At 38.4% G+C, this 13,348-nt stretch overlaps 1 protein-coding gene across 1 annotated transcript in view; it reads right to left on the reverse strand.

Annotated features, from left to right (window-relative positions):
* Positions 1–13,348, reverse strand: part of PTPRN2 (protein tyrosine phosphatase, receptor type N2) — a 506,489-nt gene that overhangs the window by 39,688 nt on the left and 453,453 nt on the right. The window contains 2 exon segments of the mRNA XM_026069273.1: positions 3,574–3,651; positions 11,622–11,695. Coding sequence (XP_025925058.1) covers positions 3,574–3,651; positions 11,622–11,695 — 152 coding nt within the window.

The following is a 13,348-nucleotide window of genomic DNA, read 5'->3' on the forward strand; positions in this document are numbered from 1 at the left end:
GGTACTGGATCAGTGTAACAAGTTTTTTAGAGCCTGCCAATAAAACTAGGAAAAAGTAGTATCCAAAACTAAATCAGCTGTTTGGTCTCAAATAGAGATAACAGAAATGTCTACATGATCATGTAGATCACACAAACATGAAGAATAGCAGACATTGCAGAGCAGCCCTTGTGCAAGAATTATGTTCCTTTTGGATGCAGCTAAACTGGAAGAGGAGCTCCAGAAGCACTCTTAAATTGCTCCCCCTGCCAGCAGGCCAAATTTGGTTCATTGTACTGTGGTACAGCTGGTAGAGCTGGTCTAAAGTAAAACCCACAAAATGAGTACAGTGTGATGCTCTACAAATCAGCTCCTACTGGGCTGCACTGCTTGCTAATGTAGGCATAGTTACTGATGAGAGGAAGAACATCAATGAAAGATTCAGGAAAACTAGGAAACTGGGCCTCTGGAATTCGAGCATGAAAGCTAGATAATCAAGACATAGGAGTGGTTTAGAATTTATTATGGATATCAGCTGTGCAGTAAACACTAAGAAAGTTGTCTCACACATTCAGGTAAAACAAAACCACTGTAGACAATTTTTTGGCAGAAAACAGCTTGAATTGCCTTCAGGTGTGGAAACAATTATAACAGCTACATGCTGGGGAAGCCCTTCAGCCAAGGGAAAACAGAGCGGTTGGTGCCCACCATGCAACTAGGATCTTGGGACACTTAGCAGCTAAGTCTCTGTCTGCAAAAATATGAAGCAATAGATCTAATAAGCATATGAGGTAGTGCTAAACTACAGGAGTTTCTGTTGGGCTTGCTAACGCGTGACACTGTGCATTTAGACAAGGAGCAGCAGAACTGTCCCAGGTCCTTCTGCTTTGGAACCGGTCACTGTTCTCACAATCAGGCAGAAAACTGCTACACGTGAGCATGCGAAAGGGGGAAAAAAACAACACGGCTCAGCACCAGCTAGTATTGAGTGGAGGAGGGTGAGGGAGGAGAACCACTGAGAAGATGTATCAGGAATGAACAATTGAATCTTTAAACAATCCCTGGTGGCAGCACCATGATCGGTATAATTTACAGAAAACTGCATTCAAGTAAACATCAAAGGATTCTGCTCTGTAAGGAGTTAATACTCTGTATTCCATAGGAAGTTCAGGTTTCCCGTGCTTTACCTTATAATAGGTACTGGTAGGTGAAAAACAGATGCAGACTTTGCTCCTGCATTTGGCCATAAATAACAACAACTTCAGGCCACAGCTTTTGATCTGCATAATGTACCTACCGCGTTTCAGAGGTTATGAACAGAGGACTCTGCTCTACAGAGTTAATCCCTCCTGGGCTATTTATCACATCTTGTTGATATCCTGGGCCATGTAAAAAGCTTAGAACATGAACTAGCACATTGACAAGTAACCTATAGGAAGTTTAAGGCTGCAAAAATGAGAAAGAACCAAAGAAATGTGATGATGGACCAACCTGACATAGGTAGGCATTATGCTGAAGTGACAGACATAATCAAAATAAACACAAGAATCAAACTTTTCTATGGAACCAAATAGAAGACACAATAAAATAACTATCACATAAAAAAAAGAGAGATAYAGCCACACTTGAGCAGGAGCTGAGCCACTGTTACCAAATGGTTTTCTTGAAAGTGTATACAGCAAATTTGGTGGGAAGATGGAGTCATATTTCACTGATGGATAACTGGGAGGAGAAACAGCTAAAAAGAGCAGAAGGAAAGTGAAGGGAAGCAAAGAATCTCCAGCCACAAATAGCATGAAGGAAAAAAGTCAAGAAACAGACCTTCTGACTGTGGAGTTGGATGGAAGAAGCTTGGATTACAAAACAAAGAAATAACTTTTCCGTTTTAGTCACTCCGTGTCTGGGAAATCTGGGGTTCTGTACGCACTTACTAAACAAAATATTTAATCAAAGAAATACTTGAGTCCAACACTGATTTTCCCTCTTATAGCAGGACCACCAAAATTGCCTAACTGCTTAAATTAGAATGGAAGAAGAACAGAATATATCCATCATCATATCTTGCTATGATTAATTCTGATTTCTGTGTCATATAAAGAATTTATTCTTTAAATGCCTCCTTTAGAAATGGGACATACATTTTTTGCAAGTAAAGGGGCAGTTACAGGTAAAAATATGCAAAATATAAACATACAACATATAAATATAGCAAAATGCAAAAATATACATTTAAAAAATATAGCCCTTAAGGATCATAAAATGTCATTTCCAAAGAGCTAATGTGGTATTTGATTTTTCATGTTTAAATTAAGAAACAAATTTTCAAACATGATGCCTGATATAAGGAATCACTCACTAAGGCAGAAAAATCAGACTTCTCAACTATATCTGATACCACATACTGAAGACAAAAATTACCAGTTACTTGAAAATTTAAGCCCAAAAAACAGCTCAAATCATTTCAGACAAAACCTATTTGCTCTGTGCTTCTAAAAACAAGTCCAAAATATCTCAGCTTGAGCATCTAAATATCCAGGCAGCCAAAATCCAGAAAACTTTTTGAAAATGTCCTGATTCTTCATTTATCAGAGAAACAGTAGGAAACTGTGACCTGAAAAGCATATAAAATTATCTTTAATAGGGATCAATTGATCCTTTACAATCACAGACCAAGCGAAGAAGATTAAGAGCTCCTAAAATACAATGGTGCTTTTGAAATTTTTACTTCTACGTTTTCTATTCTCACAACAAAAGTCTCTAAATTCATAATTCAAAATAACAAATAAAAACATGTGCTGCTGCTGATAATAAGCCCCAGCTGGCTGTAACACTGACCCCACAAACAGCTTCAGTAAGCTTCCAGGCACACTTTTACATTTACAAAGGAATACCTAATGCAGCATATCCGTCATACGGAGCACTAGGGATGCACACATGTAGCCTACTGGTGTGTGTATGTCAAAATCCGAGAGCTGCATGAGCATGTAGAAAGCCTGCGTGCAAAGCAAGCTCATATTTGTGCATCACTAAAAACGGTCTTGAGCCTTGATCCTGCAAAAATTTATGCGCCTACTTAACTTGATGCAGTGGAGTGGCAACTCAGCTTTCGATTCAACTATCTGTGGTAGTGCAAACGAGTAAGAATTTAAGTGTTTGGGGGAACTGATGCCTGTGAGAAGTAGATTTCAATAGAAAAATTCACAGCCATAGTGTTAGGTCCTTTGTGATTTGGAGAAAGTCAGCTAATTCTGACTACGCTCTTAAGAAGGTCAGCCCCTCTGAAAATCATCCAGTCTTAGGCTGCAGTCTAATTATGGAGACCTGGCCTTAAATGTGGGATTAAAATTTGAATACTTTGGCTTGAGGTTTTCCATGAAATTTCTAGATCAACTGTTCTTTTGCAGGGTTTGTCATATAAATAGATGGCTTTAATATCCATATACTAGATTTTAAAAAGACATTCAAAAAAAGTTTTTTCCAACAATTACACTACAAACTGACTAGAGCACAGCAGATTTTATACACCTTACGGAAAAGCACGGGAAGGCACTTGACTCAATGTAAATTCAGCTTTCAAAGAGATGTTTAACTTACCTGCCAGAAGTCAGCGCCAGTAGCGGGGAGAGGGCCCTGGGTGGCAATATATGCAGGGTTTCGGGGGTCATGGTCCATCTGGAATAAAGAAAGGGAACACAGACCGGATTTAGTTAAAGGAAAATCCCTTGCTGGGTTAGAGACAGAAAGTGTGCCAGGGCAGTAACAAGGACTGACATGTCCCTCTCCCCTTTATTGGCAAGCAAAGAATTTTATTTCTATTTATAGACTCAGAGGAGATCTTTTTCCACAAAAGACTGATGTTACCACATAAATATCTGCACATATGATGAGCAATGTCCTATGACCTCAATATGCAGCGTAAGATCATTTATGGTGGCTGACAAAAGCATTTATTTAAGATCAGCACTCATGGTTTCATAGCAACCTAGGAACCATTTGAAACATTTTTCGACGCTGAGTGCTAAGAATGCCGGACACATCTAAATATGTTCTCCATTTCCACCATGCCAGTCAAGGGCGCATGCAACTAAACAAAAGCAAAAATGGGGAACAAATTCAGTTTCTGGCTTTTTCTGGTTAGTTGATTTGTCTAAATGCATGGATTTGGCCTCAACAGAAGAAGTTCTGTTTAAAGACCTTAATTATAACATTTAACTCAAGGAGCAGAAAATTCACTGAGCAGAAAAAATAAAGAATCTGAGAAACAAAGCTATCAACAGTAAATAGGATTAGTGTGTTACAATGAGTGTTTTTGATCTGATGGGTGGTTTTCTTGGTTCTAAATCTTAGGACCCATTCTCCTGAAAACGAAGACCTGCTGATGGAATTAAAAAACCCACAAACTCATTCTAACCCCGAACCGGGCAAGACAAAACTTTCAACATACAGAAGAAAGGCCCAGTTCAGCTCTCATGTGCGGGTGTGACTCACTGACAGGGAAGTCAGCCAGAGTTAACTTATACCCATGTAGCTGTAGCTGAAGGCAGAATTTGTCTCAATACATGATTCTGCTCTATAAGTAAAGATCTGAATAAGAATGAATGTGAGTCACATTTGTATTAACAGGCATCTACTGAATTTATTCATAGCATATCAAAATTTTCGGAGATGGTAGATGTCAGCGTAAAAGAAGGCACCTCATAATTATGTGCAACATAAAAGAGGGAAGCACCATAAAAGAACAGATGTAAGTTATTCTAACAGAACAACAATATGATGAATGTTGCAAAAAGGAGGAGAACCCTGTATGCTTCTAATTTTCTGATGTATAATTAAACCGGACTTAGCATTAAAATTCTCCATGACAACGCAACACAGGTAAAATTAATCACTGAATCCATTTAGAATAAAAGCTTACTTCTAAATCACCACCCATGGATATATGAAACCTTGACCAGAATGTCTATAATACCATATTTTATAGTTTTGAGTGCATGTTTCATTTAGATGCTTCTTTTGTCAGCAAACAACTCTTCACAACAAACAATTGCTCAGAACAAATTGCAGCCTTGCTTTCTTTGCCTTTTGACAACAGCAATTTTGATAGCAGTACATTTACTACTGCAGGTATTTTGAGCTCATGTAAAAACTAGCTTTCTTCAGAAAGATATATTAGTGGAAAAACTTAGGAACCGTTTCAAAASGGCCAACTTTCTCTTGCTTTTGTTTAGAATCGAGATACCAAACTAAACAACGGCTGAAATCAGCAGAGAACATGATTAAGCAAAAGTCACGTTTAAGTTTTGGGTTGCTCCATTACCATTGAAATAATTTTTCTCATTTTGTTTTGAACCCCACAGCAATCCATAGGATTTAAATGTCTTCTGAAGTGTTTTCTTATACTGGAACTAAAAATTGTAGCTTAGCAAAAGCAGCCTGCACCGAGGAGGGCTTGCTGCTGCCAGTGGAAACTACTTGAAAATGATGCCACTTGTCTACCTGTAAGTTCAGGAGCTTAACTTTGAAATCTAACAGTCAGGGAATACACTAAACTTTATAAAAATAATAATTGACTTTGAATTTCTTCTTAAACTGAATTCTTTTGTATGTAGACAAGGCAGAAAACAAAGGCAGAAGAAATCAAGGCTGATGTAAATAGCACTGTCACAGAGGAAATGCTTCTAAACATTCAGCTGATAAATCAGGAATAGGCCGTTCTTGGTATTTCAGCATTAATCAACCTCTGTCACAAAGGTGCTGTTGGAACGTGGCAAACATTACAATAAGTGCGGAGCAGCGAAGTGTATCCGCAGTTTAACAATAATTCAAAAGACAATTACAATTATTACATTCCAAGCACATTGTGTTGCACGGAAAACAATTATGAGCAGAAACATTGCTTGCTCGGAGCAAATAGAAGATGGCAGAAAGCCCTACCACACTATTAGATGATCTTCAGCTTAACAAAAATAAGAGCAAAGATTCAACTAATTAAATGAAATTTCTGGTTTCATCAACTTTCTAAAATAAGCACTCTTTTAAAGGGCAAGAAAAATTTGAAAAATCACTACTTTGGTCACATTCAATTTAAAGTGATTAGGTGACTGCAAGGTTCTTGAATGTTTTTCTTACTTTTTTAAAATTCTTTCAAGGTCACCCAGAGCACCAAGGGCATCTTAATCTATCAAACTTAATAAAAGTTTGAATAAGAAATAAAGACAGAAATTGGTTTTAAACTAATGGATCAAGGATAAAGTAAAAGGCTTTTTCATGTCAGTAGTTGTTATGTTCTTTCAAGGATCCCTGAGATTTCTCACTTCACCAAAATGAAACAGAAAATCCAGAGAATCTTCTCCTCCAGAGAAGAATGGGGAACAGCAGACTCCATACTATCATAAATTAAAACAAGAATCCACTGTTGACTAACATTTTACACAGAAACAATCACCAGAAATCACTGTCATAGTAATTGTTCAGTAAGAACAAGATTTTTTTCCCCTCAGAAAAAATTCTTGATGGGACATCCCCGTCAAAGCACAACGTTCACATGAGTTACCTCAGAACTAGATGGATCAGCCATTTTTGGAAAGAAAAAGTTGCAATGGTTACAATTGCTCTGCTATAGTGCAGTTCTGATTTTTTTGCTGCAATATAGCACGAGCAAGGTCAGGTGATAATGTATCAATCTATTTTTCCATGATTTAGAATTAGGGGAAAAAAAAGGGATCAAGGACTACTACAACTGATCATGAAATTTTAGTGGTTTAGTGATTTTGGTCACTATCAAAAGTAAATGAAAAAGAAAGGGTGAGCAAAAATAACCTCAGAGGATTTTTCTGTCCCATTCGTATTTACTGTTGGAAGAGGAATGCTACAGAAGATTGACTCAAACAGTTCCTAAACATTAGATAGGTTAGTGGCTCAACTTGTGTTTTTCTACAGAGCTTTATACTGGAAGTTGATTTACAGTATCTTAAGGTAGGAAAATATATAATGAACTTAGTATCACAATTACTTGCACCTGACTTTCATTAAATGAATATTGGGTCACAACTCCACCTTTGCTTTCCTAGAGGATCAAAGCTACTGCTTGAATTTTTCCTGCAAAAGCAGCACCATCCTGTTGCTCCCGTTGCTCCTTGTTCTAAGCCTTAGCGTGGTCTCCCTGAAGAATTCTGAATTTTGTTGATTTTTTTTCACAGAGACTGTGCTGCTGCATGATTTCACTGATAAGGCTGATGAAATGCAGCAAAATTAATACATTCTGGGAGTAAATTCTCAAATTTACTGTATTTGGAACTTAAGAGTGGTACATATAGATGCTTGTTAAATACTTTTCATAAAACTGCAAACTGAAGTGAAAGCAGAAGTGTCAATATGCATCAATGACCGTTTTGAAATCTTATGTAAATGATACACTGATTCATTCCTGCCCTTTACCTTCCCCCTCAGCTTGTCAGATCCATACTTTCCATAAACAGAAAGATGCTGGGTGAGATGTGATCTCAGTCACACCATATTTACCTTAGTCTAAAGCCTCTCTCTCCAGCGGATATATTCCTAAATCATATGAGATCACAATGAGATCCAGCACAAATTAAATATGATGGAAAGAAAGTTGAACTCTGATTAATGCCTTAAAATTTTGTATAGGATCAAGTAACTGGGTAGTTTCCAGGTTTAATGTGTTTATAGAAGCAATAAAATCTACTTTCATGTATCTATTTATTAAWCAGAGCATAGATAGTCTCTAAAAGTTAAGTTACATTTGTCTCTGTAAAAGAAAGTATATCCAGCAAATGCAGATGAACTTTGTAATCACATTCATCTCAACATTAAAATTAAAAAGGTAGAGTAGTCCTCATCTTTATATTTGAATTAAAATTTAAAATAATTTTTAAATCCTTCTTTTAAGATCCCTAATGGAATGAAAGAAGTAAATCTGGTTGCAAATGCCATTATGAATTTCAGAGTCTATTCTTGGTGATAAAATTTGTATGCTGTGTTTGAACAAACTGTCATGTTAATGACATTCCTCAGTCTGGTGTCTTCAATAATAAGCAAACTGAGTTTTTAAATGTAGTTGATGGGATTTTTTTCTCTCTCAGACACCCTATGAGGAAAAACAGAATTCCCATTTACTTTCATGACCTCTGATTTAAAAGCAAAGATTGCACATTATTTACTACCGGATGATTTCCCCGAAATTTAATGAGGACTAAGTACAAATATGACAGATGTAATTATCACAGTTTTATTCTGCACAGTCAGAGTCTCCTTGTGCTGTAATTGCAAGCTTTTCATTCAGCTGCCGATAGCAGAGTTATTATCATAGTACTTCATGTTATTGCAGAGAGGAGGGAAACAGATTTCTACCCCACTTTTACCCTGCAAATTCTTCTGAGAAGCCTTTTTGCCTGGCCTCATGCTACAGGGAAACGAAAGGGCTAAGGAAAGAACTTGGACTAAATCTCTCTGTTGAGTCTCCTCACCYGCTGCCGAGCATGGTGCGGCCGTGAATCAACCCCCCGTTTCCACAGCCTGCTGGAGAGAAAGGAGGTCTTGAGGGGGGAGCATTTTTTGAAAGGAAGAAACACGTGGGCAGGTGGCCAGCTCATTGTCTAGTGCAGGAGTCTTTTTTACAGTGTACTGCTGCACTCATTTAGACTTAAGTTAAGGCTGAGTGAGCCTCAGCTGGAGACTGGACCACTGACCCAGAAGCTGGAGATACCCAGTAACATATACGCGACTGGAAGCCTCCTTTTCCGAAGCTCAAATATAATTACTTTATTTTGCACTCTCCCCTCATCAGACAGCTCACTTGCGCAGGGAGAAAAAATCCTCCTCTAGTCAGTTCAGACCATACTGATCTTGTGTTATTAATGCTGCTCTTGCAGCTCGCTACAATGCTCACTCCCAACCCAGGTGCTGCAAGGCACAAATGCACCAGGAACATGATTGCATTGACATGATAATTACCGAGGTTATTTCAGTTGAAAGGCAGCCGTCTCATGGAAAAAAAAATGGTAGGATTTTTGCAAGAGTGAATAAAGTCAGGCTCACTGGTATTCCATATCCACTGTACGCTTACAAAGACATTGATCATATGTGTGTCTGCTAACAGAAAATATCTCAAATAAACAGCAGGAGTAATAGTATATACGTTGAGCTCAAGTTGCAATAGTTATACAGTCAGAGTAAACACTGTAGAATCACGTGCCCAGTGTAATATTCCAGTAGGCTGCTGAGGTGGGAAGGATTGAAAGCCTCTGTTGCTCCTATATTCTACTTCATTATATGAAAACAAGCACCAGATTAACAAATGCATTTGCAGTAACCTGAAGATGTTTCATTTGTCTTGAAATGAAACAGTTTGCAGGGAACCTTTTCAAACTACGGGCTTGCAAAATAGCGACTTCGAGCAACCTTCCACTGCATCACCTTCAGGAAACACACATTCTATCTATGGCTTTATAAATAGCCCTGATTAGTGAAGTGGATGTGGAGCATCTCCTTCCTTGGAGTAACACAGGTCTATGTAAACCTGGGCTGTGGCATTCCTTCCCACTTGGCAGCATCCCTAGCCCTGCCCTGAAGCAGAGGAACTTGGAGTTTCCCTTTGCAGTTTTCTTTGACCGTGCAAGATACTGCCTGCTTGTCCCAACCCAATGAAAGGCTTGTGCACCCCCTTACCTCTGAGCATACAAGTATTAGAGACACAGAGACAACTCACAGGTTTACTAGTGAGCACAACCAGAAGAATTTTGCTTCATCAACCTGCAGTGTGACTTATTGGACAAATCTCTAAATCTGGAAAAACCACGAAAAAGAAATACCTTGCAGAAGGAAATATCCATAAGTGCTGGATGGAAAGCCAAGATGACAACCCTCTGTAAAACCACCAGAGTTAAAGCTACTGAAGCAGACACTCTCTGCCTGCATTAGCTTGGGGCATCCTGACAAAGCAAATCTGTTCCCAGCTATGTCCATGGGATATCTTGCTCCTGCCTCTCTATCCCCTAACACTACTCAGTCTAATACTTTGCCTATCAGCGTAATTTAGGGAATTAAGGCAAAAGGTGTACTGAAGCCCCAGAGCTAGGTCTCTGTGCATGATTTCATAAGAAAGATACATCTCCGGAGCTCCAAGTCACACCGATGAGCTTCTGATCCTGGGGCCACCTAGACCTTGCTCCAGTCAGAGACACAGAATAGTCTAAAAGATGCTCTAATATGTACACATCTATCCTGGTCCTCTAAAACGGCAACTGGCAATCCTCAAAGTGTGCATGTGCTTTGGTTTACCTGCTCCCCTAAGACAAAGACAATGGTGTCTCCTACATGGGATACTTCTATGCAGCAAAAATATTCAGTCACATCTATCAGCTTTAGAAGATAATGTTCCCCAGCGCAAAAACCTTGACCAAAATATCACTCAACTGCATCCTGAAGATTTTGGTTGGATTCTATGTATGTTTTAAGTCTTTGAAAGAAACATTTTTATATATACTCCAGGAAATCAGGCTTTAAAACTCTGCTGAAAGTAACAAATACAAAGCTCACAGAACAGTTTCTATGGTTTTTGGGTTTTTTAATAAAAAAGTATTGTCAACAAAATTGGAAGGAAGTAGTCTGTAATTTCAGGCTATTGCAAATTGTTAGCTGCCTTGCCCACACAAAGTGATTTAACTGGGGGAGTGATACTCCCCAGAAAAATGAGCCAGTAATGGCATACACAGCCCACTAGAGTGAAATCTAATTCTCCATCCTAAAATCTTGCTCATAACAGTTTCCTTATAATAACTTTTCAGTACCTAAATAATGTGAATATAACCCTTTGGCACTTCCATTGACACTATGACAGGGCAATGCTACTGGCTCTATCATACCTGTTTTGTGTCTAAAAATAGAGACCTTTTCTCTCTACCACCTTTCACAGATGAAAAAGGTTTCACATTCAGCATGTGTAGCGTGAGAAAGGGCAGCTGGGCCATGCTGGAGTATTTGGAAGCAAAAATTGCATTGACCTATTTTGCAGTTTGAATGAATATGCAAGTGTTAAGGGATTTTATTCTTGCTTTCAAAACAGCAAGATCAGAGAAGAACCAAGAGAGCTACAGAGATACACAACTATGCATCAGGAGGGCAACAGATGAAGAAAGGTAAGAAGAAATGTCACTTCTTGCTCGAGAAGCAGTTCAGAAGCCTGTGGAGCTCAGCTCTCCACAGCTACAGAAACCATTCTTCGTAAGCTATTAGGACAAGTTAAAAACAAACAAACATTTAAAAGTAACAACAAGCAAGCTCTACCTCCTCAGGGAAGGAAAAGCTACACTGAGCTAAGGGTATACTGTTGAATTTTGTGACTGATAAGGTACTAATATCAAGTACAGAAAATCTGACAGTATGATGATGAGATAGAAGAATGACTATCTAGTGATTTTGTTTTCTTAGCATCTTAGTATCTTTTGTTACTAACCTTCAAGGGCATTGCAAACACATGCAGGACATTTATTCTCTTCACTTTCAAGCCTGAGACATTTGCATTGTCTTTGCAGTGAGGTGCCTCAAGTCAGCATATTTTAATGATGGGGAAAGACAAAGGCTGATTATTTGGATTATTTCTCATGGGGTTTTGTACTTACAATTGGGCTAGCATTGATGTAGTCTGAACTGTCATGGCTATTTTCAGCTTTCAAACATATCCTGGAATGATCATCTGCAAAGGCAAAATAAAGAGAAGAAAGTTTCTATATATTCTACCCATTTTAGGTTAAACAAATCAACATCAGATTAATGAGCATTTCAAGACAAGCAAACAGTGTAAATATCAAACAGGATATTTTCTCCTGACTCCTAACTTAGCATAACCTTCATACAGTCACAGAGTTACATTTTAACTCAGGAATGAAGCTCTTTAAGATATTTCAGAGGCTGAGTATCAGAAAATGTGTTCTCATGAGATGTCCCATAATATGCTGCAGCCATTCATAGGAAGGGGAATCTCTGTTGCTCAGAGAGTTTAAGATTTAAACTAGGAAAATCACTAGAAAGTATTATAGAGAACACTCCTCTGTTTGTAGGGTCATAAAAGAAGCAAACTGATGAACTTTCTTCATCTGGCTTCTCTATAAAATGAACAGCAGAAACATCAAAGTACACTTTAGAGTTGGACAGTAAGATAATCTGTCCTGATCAAAGAATAGTGCCACACGGTGCTACTCCAGTGACATAGGAGAAACAGTATGATTTGGACATGCTCCTGGGAAACACAAAACGCAGATAACGTCTATGTTTAAAAGCATGACTGGAGCACACACAGACATTCCTACACTATCAGCAATGTAGCTAGTTCAGACACCATTAGTAAAGAAAACAGAGCATCTCTGGAAATAGGAGGTGTACTCATGTTAGCCCATCGTCAAGATTCTGTTACCCTTTTTTCACTGGCATTTTTACCACGCTGGCTCAATTACATTTACCGCATGTGCACCCAAAACTCTGCAGTCCTTTCTTTGACTGCAGAATATATATAATGGGTGGGTTTTATTCATCTGTATTTAGACAGCAACAAGGCAGATGTCTGCATCTGTTCCGGTCATCTAGACTCACTTTCTGCCAACAGAGAAAAAAAACACTTTTAGGTCATGAGTCCTCTCACCCTAATTTAGCTGTCTAAAACAGGCCAGATGAATTGCGCTCTAGAAGTGCCCATTTCTTTTCACTGACTATAAAAAGAGTCCAGATAACCGGACCATATGCAGATAATTTCTGCAAGACAGATGAATCGCAAGCAACTTGTATCTGATACATAACTAGTGCAGTTTACATTTCTCAGCAAACCTACCCTGCACTGTATATTGTGCAGAGAGGCCTTGGAGCTGCCCTTTCTGTAATGCTCTACAGTTGAACATGGATACTGATGTTCTAAGGGGATCTTTCCACCAACTATTCAAAGAGCTAAAGCATGAGGGTCTATTCATGCTAGAGCATGCCTTGCTTTGTATCTTGTCTAGTGGTCCACGACACCATTCTTCATAGTAGTGGAATTACAAGTYGGCTTTTTTAATTATTAAATACTAATTATTATGTTAATAATAAAGAACAACAAAAGGGATATTAAACATCATAAGTACTACACAATAGAGCCAGAGAATTTGGGCTCTGCTTACATTTATTCACCAGGAATGTCATAGCAGTTCAATGTGTGAGCAAGATGAAGGGGTGCTTATGCCATACAGATAGAACTCCATATTCTGTGACTTTATAAAGTGTTATTTGTAATCACTTGATCTCATCAGCAAAATATAACCCATGAATGTGAGCATGCTAGAATAACATTAGAGATGTCCAAATTATGTCAAGTGAATGA

This window comes from Apteryx rowi, unplaced genomic scaffold, assembly GCF_003343035.1.
Source record: "Apteryx rowi isolate R43461 unplaced genomic scaffold, aptRow1 scaffold_29, whole genome shotgun sequence".
NCBI classification, from domain to species: domain Eukaryota; kingdom Metazoa; phylum Chordata; class Aves; order Apterygiformes; family Apterygidae; genus Apteryx; species Apteryx rowi.